Consider the following 26,376-nt stretch of genomic DNA (forward strand, 5'->3'; position numbering starts at 1 on the left):
GTGCGTGCATTTGGGGCTTTAAATCCACACTTACAGAGAAGGAATCTTCTCTGATTTAGTAAATGCAGTCTTTAAATATAGGCCCATACTTAACACTAAGATGTTTACTATGATGTTAAAGCATGAATTGCATTTTATTAGCCATGGCAACAACAGCAGCAGATATTTAAGTGCATTTATACATCAAAGTTCTCCTGCAAGGCATGCTTGTTGCTAAAACAAACGTAGCGGAAGGTCAGAAGTGCTTAAAGAAGAAGTTTATTGACAGTATCTTCACAAATAAACAGTCTAAAGAAAACTTCAGAAATCTCTGAACTTAGAAACCTTAAAATTGTCTCATTGGCAAAATATTAAAAAAGAAAGACCCAACACCAAAGCAGTGGAAGATGTCACTGTATTTTAAACTTTCCTCATGCCAGCATTTTGGTTCAGTCCTTTAGTTTTGTAATGTACATCCAACCCTTCAGCACAATGTTAGTGAGTCACAGTACAGTTTCCTTCTGTAAGGGGATCTCCGTCAATGAGATGTTTATTGTTTTGGCAAGCACCTCCCTGAATCCCATCAGCTTAGAACTTGAAAGGTAACATCAGCAAGAAAGAAATAGCTTTATAAATACTCCCTCTGAGCCAAATTATTCCGGTATTAATCAAAACCTAAGATTCTCCCCAACCGATCCCAAGCATACCATGTAGTAGTACAAGAAACTATCAGCATGCATTTTAGAGGTCATTTTTGTACTTCAGCTCTGAACTTAAAAACCAAAAAGAGGGACAATTCTGATAAAAAGTACTCGGATATTTCATAACATTAATATTTATTGCTTTATATGAATACTGTATTGAAAGCCCAAGCATTCAGTTTACACACAGGAATTATACAATTATATACCGTTCCACAATGGCAGTGAGCACTCATTACAATCTACAAAAAATCTACTTTACAGAAATTTAAAAACTCTAAATATCAAAAAGGTACAGTTGAAGAAACAGGTAGAAATTTGGCAGCCAGTAATTGTGACCGGGACGTTGCAGCCTGCATGTCTTTAAATATGGGAACTGGAAAATACCAAGGGTTTAAAGCAGTAGTTTGTGCTTTGAGCTGGTCTGGAAAAGAAAACGTTAACACTGGCTGTCAAAAGTAGCATGTTCAAAAATATTTAGTTCACTTCCAAAATGTTGTACAAATTCATGGTGATTTCTCTGCACCCCTAAACCTTTCAGTCATTCAGCTCAGGTACATAACTATGGTCATGGATTAATCCTTCCAATACAGTGGTGTGAGCTTACCGATGCTATCCGTCTACCTTCGGGTAATTGAGACTTTTCTACAATGTTCACAATGTTCCAAGAAGCATTCAAAAAGGCAAGTACCTGTTTTGTTTCTTCCAAGGTATTTTTCTTACCATGTTTTCAAACATTTCTCCTACAAAAGTTGAAGCTAATGTTTTGATTACAACGTTCTCAACATAAAGCACATTTTCTCATAAATAAAATGAAATCCTTTCACTCAGGCACCTCAGAAGTATACAAAAGTGGTGTAATCTGAACAGTTCTCTTGGAATGTGTTTACTCTGGTGTTTTCAACGTTAGTAGTTCCAGGGTTTCACATGGGCCAGATTTCCTTTGTTTCATTTTCCAGAGGCAAAACAAAGTGCCTTGAGAGGTGAACTCAGTCTTTCCCTATAGAAAAAAGTATTTACTGTGTTTATCTTTTATAGAAACAGAAAAATATACCATTTCCCCCTTAGAACAGTGAGGGTACACAGAAGTGTGCATGCGTGCATATATACGTGTGTGTGAAATGTAACACATTTGAAACACACAACATAAGGTTTCATAGTGTGTATTCAAATAAAAATCTGGAAACCAGCATGAAACCCCGTAAGTTCACATGTCAAATGTTCAAACTGTAACCAAAACATGAAGTAACTGCTAGAGCCGTCAGAAAAAGACAAAGACAAAAAAAGCTTTCTTGCTTACATACAACTAGGTGTGGTAATCTCCAAAAAAGTTGTCAAAATTATAATTGCCTTCCAGTTTAAAAACTTTTATTCTAAATAAAAAAAACTATACACAAACCACTGATTTGACCAAACGAAAGTTCAGCGGTAAGCAGGACCTGAAGGAGCTGGCAGTCACAGTTCTTATCATGTACAACTCTTTCAAGGCTCAATCCATGGAGAAGTTTATTTTACAACCTGCTTTTTTTTTTCTTTTTTTTGTAAAACTAAAGGTCCACTTTATTACATAAAATTATTTATACAGTGTAAAACCGGAGCCTTATGGAAAATACTGCATCTAAGTGTATTTAAATTAGTCTTGCTCCATAGGTTCATCTGCAGCTTCTGTGGCTTCATTGCTGTTTTCCATTGGGGTCTCTGACGATGTCTCTGGAGTTTCACTAGCATAGGACCCTGACTCCTCTGCTTCACTGCAGTCAGCTCCACTACTGGCAGATCCGCTAGCTGCACTGTCATCCGAGTGTAAATCCTTCTCTGCTTGAGACTGATCAGACTCCTCCATCTGATTGTTCTCCTCAGAGGTCTCTTCATTCACAGTTGAGGATTCAGTGTCTTTTTCTTGATCTTTTCTGTCTGGACCAACGTTTCTGGGAGACATGAAGGACTCTAGAAACAGTGAAAGTACAGTATTACTGAGGCATTTTAACCATTTCTTAACCCTGCTACTCTCCATCCCCAGCAATACTTCTGCAACACAGCCTGGAACAAGCTCTGATGTTATTAGAAGATGTGAAGTACTAGCCAGCATCATCAGGACAGCCAAACCATCCTAAGATACCATAAAATAAAGTCCATTATTTTAATTCAATAGGTTGTTTTGCTTAATTAAGCTTCAGTATAAAGACACAAGCTAACGAGTATTTTTAACTTGCTTCCCCACACTCCTTCACTTGTGTTCAGCAGCAGTCTTTCAGAAGCATTGAAGACATCAGTGTTCCACGTGTACACCCGCCACCATCTAGAGGAATATTTTCCAGATGCACGAATCCCAAAAAAAATAATTATTAAAAGGAAACTCTGGAGAATATGTAAGAAATAAGTATTTTTTTTAAATTAGGTACAGGGCCTGCCTTACAGTGAGGCAGTTTCTACTGTTCTAAGGATCTGAAGAGATTGGTGCTCAGCTTCCTCGTTCATAGGGAAAATTAACATAATTTTTGACATGGAATGAACACGACTTTAATCTGTATTTCAGTAATTTATATTATTAACAGTCATAGACAGAACCCACCCCCATTCTAGAGAAGAACACATCTCATGATACCCCAAAGCAGTGATGCTCAAGTTCTTTGTGCATCATTACAACCCTCGTGTCACTTACTGCCCAAGAGAATTAAGTATATTTTGTAAATTTAATAGAAATGTAGAACAAAGAAAGCAAGCAGATTGCCAAGTAACCCAAAACTGAAGGATGAACAAGCAGTCCATCTTTATGCACAACTGGAGACATTCAGCAGTCCCCAAAGCACTGGCCTCCAGCAAATAAAATCCCATCTCCTTGGAAAATGTACACAGCAAAGACAAAATCTGAAATACCTTCCTCCTCTTCCTCTGTACAGTGCTGCCTGGCACAAGTAGCATCTTTTTCTTTATCCTGAGATGTAGAGGATGTCTCCGTCTCTTCCCCCATGGCTACAGAAACTTCACTGGAGGCAGTTTGGTTAGGTGCATCTCCGGCTTCCCATTCCTTGTCAAATTTAAGTCTTTTTACCTCATGTCCTTCTGCTTCTGCAGGATCATCTTCAGAATGCTTATTTTTTACTGGGCTGCTCTGAGCACCTTCTGATTCAGATGCTGGTGATTCACTATAAACAACAAGAGCAGCTGTAGTTATTACTGAAGTAAAACATTCTGCATCATCATACACAAGAAAGTAGCAGCTACCTTAAGTTAAACACTGCAAGAGGTAATGGTAGAACTCACTTCACTTATTAGGCAACAAAACCTCAAAGCCATTGCTCCTCCCAATTGCTGATGAAAATATAGAATGGTCAGGCTATTTTGGTGGGTCCAAATTACAGACCATTGTGGATTCCTGAACTCTATTATTGACTTTTCATTTTTTACCATACATTGTATACACCTACAAGATGTGTTATGGCAACTGTGGGAACTTGAGTTAATTGTTATCTGGACGCCCAAACAGCAGCAAAAGTACACATCAAATCCTGCTGCAGATCCTTGTCCGTTAAGTTACTATATGTTATTACGCATGCCTGAGGTTGCCATTCTCTTTCAGAATACTTTTTGTACGTAAATGAAAAAACTGAGAATAATAAAACCTCATAATACATCCTCCTCACCAACCTGTGTTTTTTGTCTTCTGCTTGCTGCAAGCTTGAGTCTTTATGTTCCGCACTGTCTGGTAATCCATTTGTTGTCATAGGAGTTGACAAAGAAACCTTCGGTCGATTTACTGGTCTGGGAGTTCCAGGACCATTCACATTAGACCTTGAGAAAGAACAAAACAAAAACAACCCATCCTTTTAGCAGTGATTTGTTCATGATAGGCAGAAAGCAGCTAGAACTTGGTTTTAAAAAATTCCTTGCACACATCATGTAAACTATGATAGAACTTTAAATAAAAAATGTAAACAACAAAGTCACAAAAAGATCAAAGAATAGAGTGAATAGCGTGTATGTTCATGGCTCCTCAACCCTCCTTTCCCAGTATCCCAGGTCACACTCCATTTTTTAAGGCTACCCATTTTTGATCAGAACAGGCAATAAGGGATCTGAACCTGCTATTTCCAGAACTACCTTGCTTTAATGCAGAAAAAGTTTACTCCCAAAACTAGACTTACCTGTCAGAATACCCTGGTGAGTTTCCTGGGAACATAACACCGTTCATCCGGTTTAAACTATTGGAATTATTTTTTCTAACAAAAACAAACAAAGTTATTAATAAAGGAAATTTAAGTTATATGTTTGCAGAGTTCCCCCCAGCTCAAACAGTCCCCCACTGTCAGTCCTCAAAGGGTTCTCTACCTGTACATCGTATCAGGGAAACAGGCTGGGATATGAATTCACAGGGAAACAGACAGGTATCCATTTTCTCCACCACCAGCTATAGTACAAACTAAGAGCTTAGTGTTCAGGGATAGTACCAAACTATACCATAGCCAATTACAAAGCCGGTTGTACATTTCCAGATTACTACAGGTAATACTTGCAGACCACTATCACTACTGTTAACTACTGATAAGGAAAATTGAACTCTGCACATCTGTCTTCTCGATACAACTGCTGCCAGTGAAATATCAGACACATTCTCCCTCCTTCTAACACAAAGTTTCAAGGAAAAAGGGTTATACTTACTCTGAAGATGGATATACACAGCTGACAACCATGACATTCTGTAATACATAAACAATGTAAAAGATCAGAAACAGAAGCTTCAGCTTTTGACAACACCCCAAACCTAAAGAGTCATAGGATTCTGGTCACATCTGCTAAACTACGTTACAGAAAATTGGGCTGAAAGCTACCAGCAGATGACAGATACATAAAAATTACCCCTGCTCCCCCTTCACAAGGCCAGGCCGTAACTGCACTAGAAGTCAGTATTTTCCTAAGTGGCCTACTCTCACAATGAGACCAGCACATTAAGCCTCAAGCCGAAGTGTTTGTAATTTCTAACTGAAGTATCTCTGGAAAATGAAGTATTCCAAAATGCTGATCAAATTCTGAATTGCTGGAGCAAGGTTCTATTCATACACAAGTCCTGCTTTCAGAAGGGCACAAGCACTGTTAGTTCTTTTTGGCACAGCCATATTTCCAATGTAAAATTATTTCATCCCCGCATAAAAAAGGGCGGAAATAAAGATTAATTTAGTATGTTTTGCTCAGCCACCTCTTCTCCTGCATAACACGGCAAAATATGTCAGGTTTTACATCCAGAACCCAGCCTAAAAGTCAGGCAAGTTTCTCTCTTCAAATCAATACATAGCCCAATTATACAGGGGGGCTTTTATCACAGGGCCAGCTGAATTAACCCAGATGAACTTTGATGAGGGCTCTTCATAAAGCCTGAGATGTGGTTTCACAGATCTTGTTACTGGCTAAGAAATGGCTTTGTGAAATCCCTATCTCATTTATTCCTGACCATCTCCTTCCCATCTTATCTTCCAAGAACACAACTGACTACATCCACTGTAACGGGGGGGGGGGGGGGGGAGGAAATCACTCCATTTACAAGTTAAACTTTCTTTGACCAAAAAGTTGAAGTAGCAACCTCAAGCCAATTTTGCCATCTGGAAAATCCCATGTGGAAAATCCCATGTGGAACTACATCCTGAAACACCATGATCTACTTTTGAATGATCCCACATTCTGAAATAAGCTATAAAATACTGTTAGACATCTGTATGCTTTTATAAAGGCACAGTCCTCTACAAAGAGGATTGAAACACTGAAACAAAAGACACTGGGGAAAGAGGCCTCCCTTCTTCTACTGGATCTAATCTGAACCCAAATGTGGAAGGAAATGCTTGATCAAAAAATTCAAAACTATTTCAGCTGATTATTTCATTTTAGCTAGAACTAGAGACAAAAAGTGACATTACACCCCTACAGACAACAGTTGGAGTACTGCACTGAGAGGAGGAAACACAACAGTTACAGCCCTGAGATTTATGTCTTAACTTTTAACATCAAAAAGCAGTTTTAAAATTAGTTATGAAACAAACTTATATATTTAGAGTAGCTATTAGCTATACCATGGCTAGGAGCCATAATGAAGCTAACAGACCCTTGGCAGCAGTCCAGAAGTTATTTGAGCAGTAGCTGTGCCTGTTTAGCAGTGCTCTCTCTCAGAAACATACATACCTTTTCCACACCTCTTAAAAATTTGTCTGTTCCTGTGTAATTCCTCCTAGGATCTGTCAGCAACTCACAGAGTCGCTGAATAGTGAAGGGGATGCTGCAAGGAAATAGATTTACAACAGTTAAATATGATTTTAATGAGTATCACTGTGAGGAAGGAACATTAATGCCTCCTCCCTCTTACTGAGAAAACAGAAAGAAAACAGTACTGACAATTTGTCATCAACAGCAATACAGAGCAGTAACTCAAGGCCTTATTTTACCCCCATAGCATATACTGAGGTAACAACATACCACGTTTTGTGCTCACCACCACAAAACGCTCTGGTAGAATCCTAAATACATCATCCCACAACTCAAATGATCCATTAAAACAATGAAAAGGAAATCAGATTGTCACAGGAAAATAGTTTAAGACTGTATTTATTATTCAATGTATGGAACAAAAATGGTAAGTAATGCCAAACAAATTTGAGTCATACACTAGAGCTAAAAAAACCTCTCAACTCATAGTTTATTTCACATTTTACAAAATACATTTACAGAAAAAGCATTAAACATTGGAATCAGTAGAACTAATAAGTCTTTAGCTATTACAAATACTCTACTTGGCCACAGCTCGGCAGTATACTTATAGATAAGAGAACAGCTCAGCAACAATAACTAAATTCAGAGCAAGATACATAAACCCATATGCACCACATTCACACATTCCAGTTCCTGACAGCTCTGCACTCCATTTCATCCCTACTTACATGAGAAAGTGACCTTTTAGACAATCAATTCTTTACATACATTTACTAGTTACCTGAGATGTCACACACTTTCATTGCACATTCACAGTATCACATTTTAACAAACTTCTGACAAAACAGTAAAATGTTAAAGGGTTTTTTTTCAATAAATAATGCAGAATCATACATTTTTACAGTTCACTATTTGAAGTTGAAGCCATAAACATTTCAGTAATCAACGTGTAAGGAATATCTGATACAAGACAGTACTGAAGAACCGTTGTTTTTATTGGGAATATGATGGATACACCAAATCCAAAGCAGTATGTATAGAGACTTACACACACGTGTGTGTAACCCTATACTGTAAGTTCTGTAAAAATTTAACTTTTATTTTCTGATGAACTCTGTACAGACTCTTAAGCCTATTTCATTAGCTAACACAGTATGTGCCTCAAGCTTAGGTCATTAGCTAAAAAGCCACATTTTAAAGATGCACAGATCTACCATTAGTTCAGTGCAAACAGGCCTGCATAGCCATGATAAATCATACTACATGACACTTCACTTTAACTAAAAGCAAGCAGTAGTCAGTCCCCAGTGTCAACAATTTAATTCTGTTTTTAAAGAACTGTCTGTATATCATGTTACTGTGGAAGTTATAGCCCTCAACTGGAAGACTCTAAGGAGACAGGCTACAATGCAGGCACCTTTAGCCCTAGTTCCAACACCACTATCTGAAAGCACAGAAGGTACGTACCACATTTACCCTATCAGTTAATGCCTTCCCTTGCTATTTGTCCTGAATTACACCACACCAACTTAGCTTTACTTGACTTCTGAGAATAGAAAAATTAACCTCATCAATCAGCTGTGCAGAGTTAAAATACAGTTGATGAAGCATTAAATACATGAACACTTGCAGAAAGTAATGCTGTAAGACAACAGGCTTTCCAAAACATTTGTCTTACTATGTTATTGCTTAAAACTAAGTAAAACGGCAGAAACCAAGTGTTTTGGCACACAGGCAAGATATTCCTGGGTCAAAATAGGGAGGTGAAATATACCTCTTTCCCCATTCCCAAAAAAAACAGTAAGTACAAACAAGAACAAACCAGAAAGAAGTGCTCCTTTTAACTCAAGTTTATTACATGAAGGCTTTTAAGCTTGACAATGGTTCTGACATTCATTTCCTAAAGCTGCCTCAGTATCAATCAAATTGTGCTGCTGTTGAGCAACGCTGGGTCAATCAGTAATCTTTCTGACACCCAAATACGTTATGATGTTCAGCTTCTGTGTAATGACCTCTTGTGATGAAATTCCTAACTGTAATTCAGTCACAAAGAATTTACCTGCTCTGTTAACTTCTCCACATGGGTACCCCACTAACTGTATTCTGTTTCTCACTGATGGCCACTTTGGGTTTGGGTTGACAAGTCCGTAACTGGAGACTTTGTTATTTTTTAGATGGATTATACTGTCCATTCAAAATCTATTTATTTCACAGAAATAAAATACACAGCTAAATCAGCAAGTGTCCTGGAGAATCATTGCCTAATACATATCCAGCTGTACTGGCCAGTCACCCGAAGTGCCAATACAGGAACTATTTTGTGAAGATCAATAATTCTGGCTACATGTGGAATAAGCATAGTCAAAGCGTGCAGCCTGCAACTAACTCCAGAAGTTGCTTTCCTATTTTACTCTCAGTTGGAAGAGGTTTGTTTAAACAAAAGCCTAAAGCAGTTCATTTCCCTCCAAAATTTTCCACTGCAAACTGAACTTCGTTTACTGAGCAGCAGATGGCACCAAGCGTCACACTATCATCTCTGCATGTCATCCCTTCAACATTCAATGTTTCTGGTTGGCAAAACCCGGTTAACTTTCACATAATTAATTCCTTTCAGTAAAACTTCTTTAAAATAGAAGTAACTGAACTTGGTGTAAGTTTATACATGAACACCAATGCAGAAGTTTGTGAGCACTACGGGCATTGATCTTCAATGCTCAGAAATGTAATTAGTTCGGTGCATGAGCTGCATGAACAGTCCTAATGTGCCTGCTGAAGATAGCCACTTCAAATCCTACACAAACAGCACGAAACAGCACTATAGTTCAGAATGAATTACAAACCAAAGATTCATCAGACAGGCAGGATTCAGGAGGGATCTGGGAAAATACCAGGCTAACAACTGTGTCAAATAGCAGCAAAAAAAATACACATAAATTAACATCTGGATTATGATGTTGTCTGTTTTATTCATGTTGTGAAGATTCCTCTTTCAGAGATCCCCAATAACTTACCTCAGAACTTTCTGAGTAAGATAAAGAAAATGGCAAAGTCTTTCAAGAAGTTCCTACTCCAAAGCATTCTAAAGTACAGATAGTATGAGAATCTGGCTCTGCAAGCATATTACACAATGTCAAGTGAGGTACAATAAGGTTAAACCAGCCTATTTGTGTTTTCTTTAAAAGACATTTCCTCTAGAAAGACCCCAAACCAGGGGTCATTCTTAATTCATTGCTTCCTTAACTATAAAAACAAATTTAAAGTCTTTAGGTACTTTTACTGAACTCTTTCCCTGACTCTTATACAAACACCAATAAAACCATCCTAATAATAAAGTCACATCAAGTAGCTTCCTTCTCCACTACAGCACCCTGAAATGGCATCAACAACTCTAAACAAGAAGCCCGAGTATATCCAATCGCACCAGCCAAAACCTGCTGTTGATGCTTTTTGGACACATCACCACATGATTCAGCTTTCACAACAACCACTGCAGGAGTCGCAGGATTGACTAAATTAGCTCCTCCACAATCCTAGCTTCTGAAACATCCCAAAGTATTCTTTTCTTTAAGGTAACTAGTGCACACAGCTTGCTTCCTCAAAGACCGGGTGGTTCACTTCCAAGTATGAGGAAGTTGAGCACTTGAGTGTTACAGCAAATAGCAGGGCCACATAGTAAGCTTCAGACTTGTTATCCAGAGGTTTGTTTAGTACACTTCGGAACAAGAGAAGATAACAGGAGCCCATTCATTAGCTCTCTCCCCGTGAGAGCATTACAAATTTTGTGGGCAGAGAAGCATTAACAACGAGCTGGGGGAGGTGGGAGAGAGGCATAAAGAATAGGTTTGTTTTTAAATTCTGTCAGTGAAGTAGCCTGGTATAAATATTGGGTAGCTGAGAACTTGCTGAATCTCACATTCTTAGAAGTATCCTACACAACAACAATGGGGAACACGAGGGAAGATGAGATCTGACTTACAAGAGACACTTGAACTGCAAATAAATTAAGCAGCATGGAACAATGACAGTAAAAGTTATTAACCTATCATCAAAAGAGTATACTAAGGACATATTAGTACCACCTGCAAATCTAGAACATCAGGGTTACAGGGTTATTTACTGACAGGCTGAGAAAAAAAGCTGAAAAAGTCTTTTGCAAGCATTGAGACCCACAGCAGGATGACTCAGCTTATGGGAAGTCATCTAGGCTAGAAACAAGAACAATACTACACGAGCTATTAGAAAACAGACACAACAAGTGAGACACCAAAATCAATCAGGAGCTTTATTTCAAAGGAAACAAAATTTCCACAATTAAGAAGCCAGCAAAGGGGACACACTTTAAGACACTGTCAGCAATAGATCAAATACCCCAAGTCTCTCAGTTAGCAAGTCCTGCTCTATCTGTAACTTTGAATCTGGAACAACTTAAAACTTCAAAACCAGGGACAGTTTGCCTCCTGGCCACGCCAGGTTCATCACAGAATCAATTCTTCAAAAGCTACTGAACTGCCACAAAGGCACTGAGAGCTGAACACAAAAGGCTTTTCAACTGGGTATTTCAAAATAGACTGAAAGAAATCTAACTTTACTGTCTATTTTACCTGTTAAATGCACGGAGCGATGCCATGCTTCACTGAATTGTGCTACTTAAAAATTAGCTACATATTGAAAACAAAGTGACTGATGGGTCACAGGATGTCCTAATTTTCATTCAGAGACAGAAAAATAAAGTAAAAGTTCTGAAATTACTATCATGTATTTCCACGGTATGTATTTTGCTTCCGCCCATCTACTTGAGGAAGCAAAACGAACAGTCACAGATAGATACCAAGTTAAAAACTGGGAAAACACTTCTGTTACCCTGATTTTATAAAACAAATTATACATACCCATTAAATCCAGTGACAATTTTCAGGATTCTTTCTTTCATCTCTTCAAAAGGAATATATTCCACATTTGGATTGGGTGGCCCTCTTGGTTCAGGAGCTGAGGTTCTGAAATCATCCATTACTTTCTCCAGTTTGAATATGAAATAGCCTTTAAACTGAGACCACTGAACCCTGCAAAAACCACAAAACATGTGCAGGTCAGCCCTAAATCCGCAGAAAACCAGTGTAACTATGTTTGCAAAAACAACATTCATGCTGGTTATGCTAGTTCTAAGATAAATGAGGCAAATAACGCAGTTATTTTTCTTCCTGAATTTAAAGCTTGGTAACTATTCAAATAATTACAGAAGAACAATATTATGCAAGTCAACTGCCATTAACAGGGTAGGCCATTTCCTCTGAGAACCCATACCCACTTACAATTCAAACCCCAATGTGAAATATGTGCTTATTCTAGACAGTTTACCAGTAAGCCTACATGCCACCTAAAGCCTTCACTGAGCACCCAAGAGAAGGGGGGGGAAACCAAAAACAAGAGAAAAAAAGGAAAGGGAAGAAGTGTTCTCAGTCTGGAAACCATGCAGCAATTGTACACAGCATTATCTGCTTCAGTTACAAAATGTTACTGAAAGGCCTTTTGTAACTAACTGCCCAGTATCCAGGCACCTTAAAAGCATTTAGTAGCACCTCTTTTCCTCAGAAGGGCAAATATTTTGTGTAACAGAACTTGCTGATGAACATTTGAGCAAAACAACTGACTCCTGAAAAACTTTCCCACAACAGTAATTAAGGTCTTTCCAAAGTACCCTCTGCCTTACAACTTAGAAGCTTTATCATTTACAGAATCCTATATACAGAGATTTTCAAGCAAACATGTCTCACATTGCATGCAATGGGCAAAGTGGGAAAGTGCTGAGAAAGCCCTTTTACACCCATCACCCTAAACAACAGCCAGAAGTAGTCCTGGGCCTCCTTTGGCCACTGCATTTGTTAGCAGCATAGGGAGCAACTTGAAAGCAACTGATTTTTACCAGTACAGGTTGGGGGTTGACCTGCTGGAAAGTAGTGAAGGGGAAAGGGACCTGGGGGTCCTGGTGGATAGGAGGATGACCATGAGCCAGCAATGTGCTCTTGTGGCCAAGAAGGCAAATGGCATCTTAGGGTGCATTAGAAAGGGAGTGGTTAGTAGGTCAAGAGAGGTTCTCCTCCCCCTCTACTCAGCCTTGGTGAGGCCGCATCTGGAATATTGCGTCCAGTTCTGGGCCCCTCTGTTCAAGAAGGACAGGGAATTGCTTGAAGGAGTCCAGCGCAGAGCCACAAAGATGATTAAGGGAGTGGAACATCTCCCTTATGAGGAGAGGCTGAGGGGGATGGGTCTCTTTAGCTTGCAAAAGAGGAGACTGAGGGGTGACCTCATCAATGTTTACAAATATGTAAAGGGTAGGTGTCAGGATGATGGAGCTAGGCTTTTTTCAGTGATATCCAGTGATAGGACAAGGGGCAATGGGTGTAAACTGGAGCATAGGAAGTTCCACGTTAACATCAGGAAGAACTTCTTTACTGTAAGAGTGACAGAGCACTGGAACAGGTTGCCCAGGGGGGTTGTGGAGTCTCCTACACTGGAGATATTCAAGGCCCGCCTGGACAAGTTCCTGTGTGATGTACTGTAGGTTACCCTGCTCTTGCAGGGGGGTTGGACTAGATGATCTTTTGAGGTCCCTTCCAACCCTTGGGATTCTGTGATTCTGTGATTTAGTTCACTTACTATCAATTTTATTGTTTTAATGCTGATGCAGGATGGGGATGCTGATGGAGGCAAAGAAGAAACAGGGAGAATAATACATCAACAGTAAAGAAAGAGAGAGACTATCTTTAACATTTATCTGTAGCATATGCAATCTGGAAGAAGAGGTTCAGATCAAACAAGCATAAGATCTGAACTGCTGCTGAAAGAAATACTGTTTAGCCACAGGATGAACTTCTACAGGCTGTCACTGGTAGCAGTTCTATCTTAAACAGCCCTGACTATTTTCAACCCTTTGTAACATATGACCTTCTGCTGGGCTGATGCAACTGTCTGTGCTGTGCGCTACATTGTGGTGACACCCCTGCAAAGTGGCAACACTTCTTTCCTGCACACTATTCCCAAGCACTGGTACTACCAAATATAAACCCACACACCAATGAAGTCACATTTGCCTACCCTCTCCAGAAACACACTGCCATGTTATCTTTGCCTTCATTTTCTCCTTGGTCTCAAAGAAGTGATTACGAGATAAAAAGGGGGAAAGCTAAGCTCAGGTTTACCTACAGAGATTCAAATAACCCCCGACCTTTTAAGAATGATAAATTTGCAAGAATGGGGGAATCTGATGAGGAAAGCAACTTCCATTTTCCTTACAAGAAACCATTAAGCACCTCACAACAGAGAGCACAGGCTGTAGTGAATAACAGAACCAGAAACTAAAATGGAAAGTAATAAGAAACAGGGTCCCAGAAGGGAATGTCATAGATATATTAAACAGCATCGTTGAGCAAAACAACTGGATTATTGCTCCAATCAGCATTATACAGGCAAATCTGAATACGATGTTTCCAATGTACAGTATCAGGCATTACTACTACAAACGTTAAATTAAAAAAGCTATCCAACTCTGCAGTGCTACCACCATGATACCAAAGCTTGCATAGTAAGCCACAGATTAAAGACTAAGTGCATCACAAAACACACACAGAAAAGACCCAGTAAGTAACCCCATGCCAGAGGAGGATTACTCCCAACAGAGCATCCCAAGAGCTTTACTTGCCTCATGACAGAAGATTCCACTATTATTCTAAATATTCTTTGACATCCCCATTTGGATATTTTTTCCACACTTTAAAGCTTGAGCTGTTCTTTGTTTCCATTGTTACTTCTTTCTTGCTAAATATTAAGCCTTTTCTTTTCACAGACTATTAACCCAGTGTTGTGTTGCTGAAATAAACCCAAGTCTAAAACGGCAACCTACTTCCTGACAGCAGAACCCACCAGCTCCTCTTTACAGACTGAAGTCTAGAAAACTGTCACTTGTTTTAAACCCATGTAATTTGATTTAGTATTTCCTCTATTATAAAAAGACTAAGAACTTGCATCTGCAATACACTGCACTACTGATACAAAAAGCCTCTTTCATCCTGTATTTCAAATATACTCGGTGACTGCCAACCAGGTGATACAGTCCAGCTTACAGACAAAAACAGCAGAGTTTAAGGATAAACTGATCCTGCAGTCACAAGCCTGACTACAGCTAACCCAGACATAGCAACACCAACTTCAGATCAACCAAACAAGCTGTTGCTAGTAGCAGTATAACCACAGCAGCAGGAGCTCAGGCCAGGCTTGCTGTTTAGGCATTTATTCTTTCTCAAGCAGGTTTTTCTCACCACTGCTGAATTCCCTGCTGCTGGGGCTGCACTACTAGCAGTGTGAAAGCTAACTGGTTAAAAGCAAGTGTCATGTTCACCTTTCAAATCACAGATGGAAGCAGTTGTTTATGTTACAAAATGCAGTTAAAAGTCAGAGGTGTCTCATGCTTCTAGATCTCCTGAGCTCAGTGTTGTAATTTAGACATTAAAATAAACTCCCATGTAGAGGATGGTCTTGAAGCACTGTCAATCTATGCAACTAGTTTCTAATGAAGTTTTATCCCAGTCGCAGGAAGTTACACAAACTCCAGCCACTCAACAGGAGTAGTATGTGTACCATGAAGACTGAGTCAGCTCCGGACTCATCGATCGTGTGACAAAACTCAGTCCTGCACTGGAAACACAGTGGATTCCTGGACAGCAGGAAGAAGGGGTAAAGGTTTCCGGAGTCTACAATGCAGGTCACTTTTCTCTTCTAGGCCTGACACCTCTACCATTAACCGAAGATGAAGAAACTTTCACTTGTGCACGCCATCCTTCAGTTACCTCCTTCCTGACAACCCAGTAAGCAGCAGTCCCTCTTCCCCTCTTTCTTACCTCATCTACTTATTCTCTGTCTGCCATTCTTCTAGAAAAGGAGCACAACTACACGCTATTCCTACATAAGAAAAATACTTGAAAAGCAAGGGGGAGCAGTGCTGGAAAGCTGGTTTTTGCTGTTCCTGCTTTCACCCAGAACTGCAACTGCTTCCTTTTCCTTCAAATCAAGTCCCTTCCTCTGCAACAACAGCATCTAGCACAATGTTACCTGACACTGACAGTTTGCCTCCTATACAGCTGCATACTCTGCCTCTATCTTAAGGTAACTCTGAACAAGTACTCAAAAAAAGAAACATAATGCACAAGATGGATTTACACAAAAGAATCTTAATTCAAGCAAGCTTAACAAATAATAAGTTTAACAAATATACTTGTGATAAAGTCAGAACACTTAAAATTGTTTATAAAAGATTACACTCAAATCAACCTAAAAAACTGAAAAGAATCTGGCTTATATCTGAAAAAAAAAAAAAAAAAAAAAATCGTTATTTTAAATTAACTCACTTCTGACCAAAACCCCTTATTTCTGCAGGGACAGTAAGATTTGCTTAATTTCTATTTACTCCAGTGGAAGTGATCAGAAAGAGGGAAGTTACCTTTCCTGTTTTACCAGTCTATAAGTGCCACAGAGAAGCTGGTATCAGCTGAACACTTGAAACTCAACATCTCGCCCTCAGAGAAAAACAACTCATTCATAAACAATGGGCAGAACTAATAGCTAATACAGAATAAAATTTAAGACTAAAAATGTCATATCCCCCTAATTATCACAGCAATCCATAGCTACACCTCTAGACGTTAAGTTAGCAGCATGCACTGAAAGCCTGGTCACTTAAGTGGACAGCAGTAGTAAGAAGAGAGAAACAAATGGCAAACACTAGTTGTCAAGAAAAGAAAAATTCCTCCGCATGTATCAAGCTCCTCAAGCACAATTCCAGCATTAGGATGCAAGACCTCTACTGTAGCTGCTTTGTTACCAAATGGGAGACACTAAAAATGAGCAAATTTGGTCAATACCTTCGGCAGTTAAATCAAGAGCCAAATGGAAGTGGAAGATCACTCTTCTGCACAGCTTTATGTACAGCTCATTAAGTTCTATACACTGGAAAAATAACTGACCAACACTGTAACAAAACAAAATTGAAGAAATTCCATGGAGAAAATGCTATTCATGCTTTCTTCTGAGCAGGCTTCTTAATAAATACTTGCTCTTCCCACTCAGCATTGTACATAATCAGCCTTTTCTAAACACACACTGATGTCTTCCAAAACATGCTTTTCCTGCCTGCTAACTTTGCTGTTAGCAACTTTGAGAGCTCTTTTACAATCAGTTTGAAAATCAAAACCCTGTGAACACTCTATGATCTGTAATATTATCTTCAGAAGCAACGCCTCAAAAAAAAATCGGTGTTTGGGTTCAGTGGACTCTCATTCTATTGTAGGCAATGAGAGCACTGAAGCTGTTTACATTTTGTCTATCTAAAGCAACTTTCACTACAATACCTGGGTCATACTGTGTAACTTTATCTGTACAAGGACATCTCTCCTGAGCTAAGGAGCCTGTAATTCCAGATACTCCAAATCATCATAAGCTGGCATTTTTTCTGGAGTCCTGTGCTTCCCCTGGGCCAGCTCCTGCACCATCCTTCCCTTATAGCAACCTGAAGGTTTTGCACTGACATACAGGGAGTAAGAGGAAGAAACTGATTTTATTAAAAAAGCACTTAGCAAGGAAAAATGTCACCACAGGCAGTAATGGTTGAAAAGAAGTCCCAAAAGCACACTTCACAACTACAGCTTGTATAAATATATATATATATATATATATATACACACGATAGATATATACCATAGCAGAGCCACACATCGCAAATTCTCCCAGGACCAATGTAAGTGCTAGTAGTTTAACTCAACAATTTATTTTTTTCTTTAAAAAGCACCTTTAATAGTCAAGCAACAAATGAAAGCATAGATGTATCGGAGTCCAGCACTTCAGGCTTTGTACATTACTTACATATGATACTGGGGTTAACATATGCCAGTAACTGTGCTTTAAGGCATGAAAAGATGTTTAACACCATTAATACAGTACCAGAGTGCAGCCCCTGACCTTGCCATTTATGTAAAAATCAGAAACATAACAAAGAAACATGGATAGAAGAGACTCTGGTGTTTGAATACACTTAGTTCTGTTTTACAGAAATTAAACAGGAAAGCAGGCAGCACCTGAGCAAACAGCCAACATGAGAAACATAAGCAAGTTCTGAGAATATTTACATATAATGAGAAGCAATATGATAAAATGCTAAAAACCACCTCCCAGTAATAAAAGGTAAAGAAAAAAAATCCACCCTATGACTACACAAGACACCAGAATAGGTACGAATTACTCAGTGAGGACAGGAAAGTTAAGCCCTATTAAGTAAGGCACAAAGGAGTGCAAGTCAACTCCACAGTCAGAATAATACTGCACTAATGTACTTATTCACTGGAAGTTGATGAGGCAGCAAAAGTAGCAACTGAACAGGGCAGGAAAAATAAAGAGATAAAAAAAAAAACCCTAAGAAACCCCGAAACCCCGACTCATGTAAACAAGGGACATTCCCTGGCATTACCAGGATGGATACAAGGCAAAACACAATCCTAAGTAACTGTTCTCCAATAAAAAACAAACCGTTTCACACTTGAACTACATGATTTTCTGTTGGAACTAATCCTCTCAGTGCAGATCAACCGAAGGTGGCCAAGCAATACCAACCAAGTTTGGAATCCGTCAATTCTATTTGCTAAACAGCATGCTTCAACAAGGGACAAAAGTCACCTTACACAGAAAGCAGTTCAAGTAACCTGATGCTGTGCTTTAATTCAAAAGATGAATTACTAGCACCAAGTTGCCTGCAAGGTACGATTGCTTCTCTACTAACACGATTTGCACAGAATTAATCTTTCCAAACATGCATATCAAAACCAAAATCACATTTTACATGGAAATAATCTAATCCTATCGCTCCCAGAGCACAAAAGACTTGCCCCATTCCCTTATCTCGTGCTTACTCAAAATGTTTGCACTGATGAAACAGAGAAAGCAGCTTTTTCCCTTACAGCACTGATAATTGTGAAATAGGAGAACCCTCTGTCAATAGCCTGCACTATCAAGATGATTTCTGTATGCCATTGAATTAACTGATTATTTTCTTCCAACCATTGGGCAAGTTTTCGTATTTGATTCTTTTGCCACTTGGTATATTGACTTCGGAAGACTTGAAATATCAAAAAGTGCAAAAAAGCCTGAAACGTTTAACAAACATTAAAAGCCAAGTAACAGAAATAGCAGCAAAGGGCACCTTAAGAACCTGAAACAGAGGCAAAAGTCTTGCAATCTGGAGAATCATAGAAACACATGAACTTTCAGAGAACTAGAACACAGAAAAGTGCAGTTGTGACTGCAAATCCCTACCTCCTTCATAAACTCACAGTGCTTTCCCTACATTTAAGGAAAACTACTGATGTTAAAACACGCGTACGTAGCGCTCACTATACTGAAAGGCTTTACTACAACACAGTGGTCCCCAACACTACTACATGAGTTGGGACATTAAGTGTAAGTTGCACTGCAAGTCTCCACAAGTGCAGAAGACTATTCAGATATGAGACATAACACTAAAGAAGTACACTTGGCTTACACACATTTTTGACAGATTTTAAAGGATTTCAGGTTTCAAATTTCAGTAAGCCCCATGGAAGGGAAACAAGACAAAACCTAACATTAAGTGAAAAACAAGAGGAAGAATTCAGAGTGCCTGAAATAAGGCAACCTCCTGAAATGAAGGTACTGCACTTATTTCATAAATCTTTCTGTAACTGCTTCACAGATTACAGGTTTAATTAAGAAAAACATTATATCGAAGGGATATTAAGCTTCTAGAGACTTAGCTATGTACTTAAAACATTAAGAGTCCCAGGAGCCCTGGTGGGATGTCTGCCTTCAGACTTCAGTGTTTAAGTTTATTACAGAATTACTTGGTTTAAATTTTAAAGAGGATGCCATCTGTTTTGGAGAGATGTGATACACCACAAAGAACATCGAACGAAAACAAAGTAGATCTACTATTGATTCTGTTCATTGAACAGGCTATAAAAGAAACATCAGAACTTAGTAAAAGAAAGCAGCACTTCCCTCTCCACCCTTCTATTGTTAGCTCTCTGACAAACAGAAAGTACTACACAGTGTATTTAGGAGGCAAACACTTAATGTTGAACTAAACTGATTCTAAAGCAAAATCCTGCGAACAGAGGGTAATCTCGGAGGGATTCACTTAACACACAACAAGAGAGATGAGTCACCTAGATTAGCTTCCCCCCAACCCCCATTTATTGCCAATTTAGATTACACTCCCACAGAGACTTGTAGTAAGTAGGAAACAGGTGGTTTTAAGTGAAATATCTTTAATAACCGATTCTTCTCTTTTGTGCCTTGCTCTAGAGCTCTTAGAAGATGGAGATACACTCTAAGACACAGTCATTTCCCAGGCTGTCAGAAGGAAATTAAAGATTCACCCAAAACAAGTTAATTCCTTTTCTACTCAGGTTTATCAATATCTCCAAAACTCTTTGAAAAGTCAAAGGCACACAGTGAAGCACATCCAGCAATCACATATCCAATTCAAATCCTAGCACAAGGTGGCAAAGCTTTCCAGCATGCTCTTCCACAGCCTCCATGCAGAATGTCCACAATCAGGAATACTCTGGACAAGATGAAACATACCACTTCTCAAAACAGAAGCCCTATCTTTGCCACCAGGGAGCACAGAACCTTGCTGCAGACTGGTTGCCTTCCTTCAGGTTGCAGAAAGGGCAGCCCCAGGGAGCCAGTGTCCCACTTCCTGGCAGCAGTACAGCAAGCTGAACACGCTCCAGGACAGTCAGTAGCTAAAAGTGCAGAGGAACTGGTAGACTGCAGTCCTCTGGGGGAAAGGAGACTAAGGCCATGCTCCTCACTCGCCTCCTTACTCCGTTATCGCTGTCCTTTGGGATGGAAGCCTATTCCCTCCATTATTTTGTTGTTTTGTTCTAACCTTCACCTTACCTAGCACACCGCAATTTCACATACATTGATTTGGTATAAACAGGGATACCTGGAAGTATGCAGCTAGATAGAAGGGAGTGCACAAGCTAAAAATCCTGGTAAGAGCTTCTGTAAAACACAGCCCCAGCATTTTCATTTGGAAAAAAAAAAAAAAAACACCAAAACTGCATTGTGAAATGCAACAGCTTTTTACAGGAATTACTATTTCATTATTTATTATAAAAATAATAAAGACTGCTTCCTAATGAGGAGTACCCTCTGGGAGAGAAATGGCTTTCAATTTGTTCAGAAGATACCTCTGAGCAGTTCTGGGGTAGAAAGGTGGCAGCACTGAACTCCCACGAGCAGGAGATGAGCCATACTGCAGGGATTTCATCACAGCACAGAGGGAGGTGCTGCTCCACCACATACTTAACCTTCTATCTGGTCTACACCAAAAAGGACAAGCCTGCTCTGCTGCTCCCACACATTCCTGTGATCCCACACACAGGGAGGTGAAGCACATCACTAATCTAACCACAAAATTAATGCTACAGATAAGGAAGAATAAGATGTGTGCTGTGACTCATAGAGAGCGGAGCCATTCCCTTAAGCAGCTGCTCTCAAGAACTAGATAAAAGAAGGCACCTTACATAATTCCACTCTCACTTCAAATATTCTTTGAATTTAAAACTTATTTTTCTACTTCCTTAATTTTAGGGTCCTCATTTTGCTCACTGTTGCCATTTTCACCATCCACACAGTGCAGATTAACACAGGGAATTCCAAACACTGACAACAGATTTACACAGTAAAATCCCCCGTGCATCAGTGCAGACTAGTTTCTTAAATGCTTCTGGCAAGCAGACAAACCTTCCAACCTAAGGCTTAAATTAAAACCATAAGCAAGTGCTGGACTCTTTATCGGTGTTTCTAAAAGAGCAATAAATGTTAAACTTGAGGTGATAAAGCAGGGTGAATTTACTGAACCAGTGTGCTTTGGTGTAAAGGGTATTCTCCTGTTCAGAAACACTGGCAAGCATCCCTCCAGAGGGAGCATCTTGTTCACTTCCACCTGATAAAATGTGAGAGCATTTTACATGAGTTATCTTCAGTACCATTTGACCTCATGTTACCTTTCACATTAATTAAAAATATATTGAAAAGCTCAAAAGAGGAAAAACTGGTTATTTCCCACAAGCACGGGAGGCGTTTTGCATTTTCACTTGCTGATTGTTGTCAGCCTAAATTAAGTCTTTGCTCTCCTTCCTGTGAGCATGATGAGCCTGTTCCAGAACCACAGGAGCTGTAATACATTAGAACTACATCTACTTCAGCAGAATGAGCCTTCTCTACTACTTGCAATTTACTACTGCTATTGCCAGGAACAACAAAGATTAAGACTTAGTTATGGAAACAGACAGCTGATGAAAACATTAAAGTAGTATTTGTAATCATCAAGGGACTAATTCTGATCTCTACTGATAAATATTCAGCTGACTCCAACAGAACACAGCTGCTCCACAGGACAACCTGACCAGGACTCAGAATTTTCCCAGAAACTACATTTCTTAGCATAGTTATCTACATACAAGCTCAAGTACCTTTCACTTTCTATTTTAAAAGCAACAACTGACCACAGACCAACAACAAAAATAAAAAACTACAAATTCAAAACAGAGTCTTCATTTAAGAATTCAATTCCTTATAGCAGAGGGCAAAGCAGTACACACAAAGTAACAAAGCCTTCAGAACTTCCACAAACCACTGGCAGTGGTTTATCTACAAAGACAAAAGTAAAAGTAGATGGTACTGTCATTAAATTTTCCTCTTCCACTTGAAAACTTACTTGAAGTTATCTTTCGCTGATAAGAATGAACTGGTGTATTTACTGGACTATCACACTTGCTATGCTTTTGCACTCTGTACCAAGTCTTACCTTACTCTGGTTTCTTCATATAATTTCACTTATGTGCATATTCAAGTAACATTTCTTACAAACCTCAAGTTTTATTACAAGTACAATGATCACCCTAGACAGTGACTTTCCAGTAAACTGCACACCAGCTACAAAGGTCTCCAAGTCTTACAAACACAGACTTTTGAATAAGCATCAAATAAACACCAGCCACGTCCCCCCCATCTGAGCAGCATAAACTACACTTACTTACAATTTAGCTAACCAGTTTAGGGAACACCAAATTTACACCAAACAATATATGCACACTTAATATCTTCCTGCTGTCACGTATTTTACAGGATTCTTTACCCCAACAGATTTTCTTTCTCTAGTTCTGGATCATTTGTTTTATCCGTGTTCTGTGTAATTATTACATTTACCTGTGAAAATCATTTAGTTACACCCCTTGTTCTGGATTATTTAAATCATTTGAGTTCCATGCACTTTCTAATCTGACTGATCATCTTCGAAGCAGTACTTCCTGCATAACTGAATTACAAAACACGCAGAATGGTTAAGAACTCTCAGTAACCACTTGGCGTACAGCAGTTGTTCTCCTGCCACATTTCTGTAGAATGTGTCTTCAGAACAGGGACTAGGTGACTACACATTTCTGCAACACTTAACTGCATCAAATTCTAACATTATTACTACAATAAACTCTACTAGAAATAATTATTTCAGAGACATGATTCCAGTGACTATATTCTTGGAATTTAACTTTTTGTCTTTAAACTCCCTTTAAAGTACACTCACATCAACCTTAGAATCGTAACCAATGAGCAAATAGCACTAAAAGTTTAGGAGGAGGGAAGCTATCCAACTTCTCTCACAAGTTACAAGCACGGGAGCCTTAAGAACATTCATATTCATCTGCTCCACCAAAGATAACTGGAGCTGCATTTGAACAGCACCAGTCAGACAGGCAGTAGCAGATAGGCATTATCTGTGGCAAAATACCTCCCCCAAAACCACTTACACATAGCTCAGCTCTGCCTTCAACACAATTGGACATTTTGCTGAAATTCAGACAATATTTATTTCAACTCTAACAATTCTGTGGATTATTCTTAGCGTTTACTTATTTCTATATCAGATCAAATTTGACTGAACAGATCAGTGCTTGCTGAGGCATGTTTCAAGAGTGACGCTGTGCACTGTGTAATAGAGATTCTGCAGCAGAGCACAATTCAGAGTGCAGCCCGTTCAACAGATACTGCACAGAAAAATACCAGGCAAAGGCACAGTATAACTCTTGTAGTACTCTGGAATGGTTGCAGGCAGAATACACAAACATTAAACAGATTGCTTTCTCAATAAACCTGCACAGAAGAAGCCCAAGAGTCAAAGTTCAAGAAAAGTATGTAATAGGTGAAGCATATTTGAGTTTTTCTGAACTTGCAGCAAGAAGCTCCCTATAGAAAACTCACTCTGAGTAATATAAAATTACTGTTTGGATAATTTCCCATATAAATACATCATTTATTCCATACACTAAATTCCATATACGTACTAATACAGGACACTGAAGTGGTTCCAGGTATCACCAGTTTGCATAGAATAACCAAATGAACAAAAGAAATGCTTTAATACTCAGCAGGTAAGTATAACTTTCACTGATAAGTGACCAGTGCATACATATCCACAGGTTATCACAGAAGAGCAGCAGACCACACTGAAATAATGCTAGCAGATCTTTCCTATATTGAAAAATAAAGCTGAGAAACCAGACTAAGGAAAATGTACCCTGTGCAGCTTCTTCTGAATCTGAACTTACTCTGCCCTGTATTCCTATGCCTGCCAGTTTATGCATGTCCTCAATAACCCAGGCTTCACTCAGGTCTGAAAGCAGCACTACTAGGATCAGGTAAATTGCACTACTATTACTAACTCCTTCCAAACCAGGACAAAAGCACCACACAACTGACTTCTACGCAAGGCAGTTCAGGTGACGGACACTAAGCTTGGGCTCAGAAAGTGTCCCCTACCTCAGTGACCTAATGCACAGGCGTTAGGTGTTTCTGCATCGTCACACTCCCTTACCACTCCTGAGCAAAGTCTCATTAGGTATAGCCAGCACGGAAAGCTTGTCACTGTCTTCAGGTAGTACTATTTCTAGAACTGAGACCTGTCAGACACACACCAGCTTTGTGAAAGAGTAAGTCTCGTTTATCCAAAAACCTGATAATCCATCACCCTCAAGAAAATCAGACTGCTTCTATCCTCCTTTCTGCATGTACCTTGTTCCTTCACTCCAGCATACACCACTGAGCATGAACCTCTCCAAAATCTGCAGATGGAAGAAGTACCAAGGCTCATCAATTACAAGGTCAAAACATAAAAACATTCTTGCAGTTGTAAAGTGTAATACAGAGTGGAACACTCCCCAAATGTTTGGGAAAGTACTTCAAATGAAATAGCCACAGGCAAGGCCACCATGGAACAGGACATTTGAGGCCCACTGGAAAAGATAAAGGTAATACTGAAGCCGCCACCACAGCTGTGAAGAAACATTACTAAGAGCTAAAGGTAAGAAGTGAGAGAAATTCTGAGGATGAGAACAAATCCAATTGAACAATGCAGGAGAACTGAGCTTGAAGACTATTAGGATGCCAACAGAATACTATCTAAGTTCATAATCAGAAGCACATGCAGCTGTACCAACTGCTATGAAGTAAGTGGCAGGGTGATTTTCTGTGCAAAGTAACAGTGAGCTGTCTGCAGAAAGACTAGCAGGGAGCATGCTTGTAATATCAGACTATATAGCAACAGGGAAGAAATGTACTTACTACTGCAAGTCTGCATGTGCATACATTACATTTGCAGTTATAATAGTCCAATGACACTGAAGAGTTATTTCTATGAGAAGCTGGCCTTTTGTCTTTCCTTACATGTGTATTCTAGAGAGAGACTAAAGTTTATTAGGACCGGTTCATGATGCATATTTTACAATGGCAGTTAAAGTTTGACCTTTACACTGTAAACCCCACTCCCAACAGATATGAACTGGCAGCATTTAAAATGAAGCACTATGACAGTGCATGTTTCCCGAAGAAGCAAATGATCTCACCTGTATCACAACTAACTCACCTTGAGTACTACAACTGTACATTTGATTATATATTTTTTTTGTAATATCAGTAAAAAGAGCAAGGAAGCTAAACCATCTTTGACAAAGATATATCAGCAGGCTTTTCAAATGTCTCCTGTCCTATGGAGACATCAGAGGATTATGAGACAGAAAACACAGTGTCAGTGGAATAGGAATTAGTAGGGAATAATTCCAGCCACTTAGTCGAATGGAGTTAGTGAGGAATAATAGCAGGAAACAATGCAAGGAAGTTTACTCACATCTCTTGCTTCACTGAGAACATGGAAGTGGAAGAGGCCTACACTAACAAAGGCACAGACTGCTTCAGCAAGTATTATCCTGCTTCTTCTTGCAGCAACTTGAGGATTTAGAGGTTTTTTAAAATATCTTATGGAATTACATTCCCCCAATAGTTCTGCAGAATTCCAAATAATGATGTGCCTCCAAATCAGAACAAAGTTTTCAAACTAGTCAAAAAATACTAGCATACACAC

At 39.2% G+C, this 26,376-nt stretch overlaps 1 protein-coding gene across 3 annotated transcripts in view; it reads right to left on the bottom strand.

The window, feature by feature from the left end:
- Positions 1-242: 242 nt before the first annotated feature.
- PPP4R2 (protein phosphatase 4 regulatory subunit 2) overlaps positions 243-26,376 on the bottom strand; it is a 34,225-nt gene continuing 8,091 nt past the window's right edge. For all 3 annotated transcript variants that reach the window (XM_065687226.1, XM_065687227.1, XM_065687225.1), the window contains 7 exons: positions 11,762-11,932; positions 6,849-6,942; positions 5,340-5,377; positions 4,826-4,900; positions 4,329-4,472; positions 3,558-3,826; positions 243-2,627 (listed from right to left, as the gene is read on the bottom strand). In XM_065687226.1, the coding sequence (XP_065543298.1) occupies positions 2,314-2,627; positions 3,558-3,826; positions 4,329-4,472; positions 4,826-4,900; positions 5,340-5,377; positions 6,849-6,942; positions 11,762-11,932 (1,105 nt within the window). In that variant the 3' untranslated portion in view covers positions 243-2,313. The remainder of the gene's footprint in view (positions 2,628-3,557; positions 3,827-4,328; positions 4,473-4,825; positions 4,901-5,339; positions 5,378-6,848; positions 6,943-11,761; positions 11,933-26,376) is intronic.

The sequence above is a fragment of the Lathamus discolor genome, chromosome 7 (genome assembly GCF_037157495.1).
Source record: "Lathamus discolor isolate bLatDis1 chromosome 7, bLatDis1.hap1, whole genome shotgun sequence".
Lineage (NCBI taxonomy): Eukaryota > Metazoa > Chordata > Aves > Psittaciformes > Psittacidae > Lathamus > Lathamus discolor.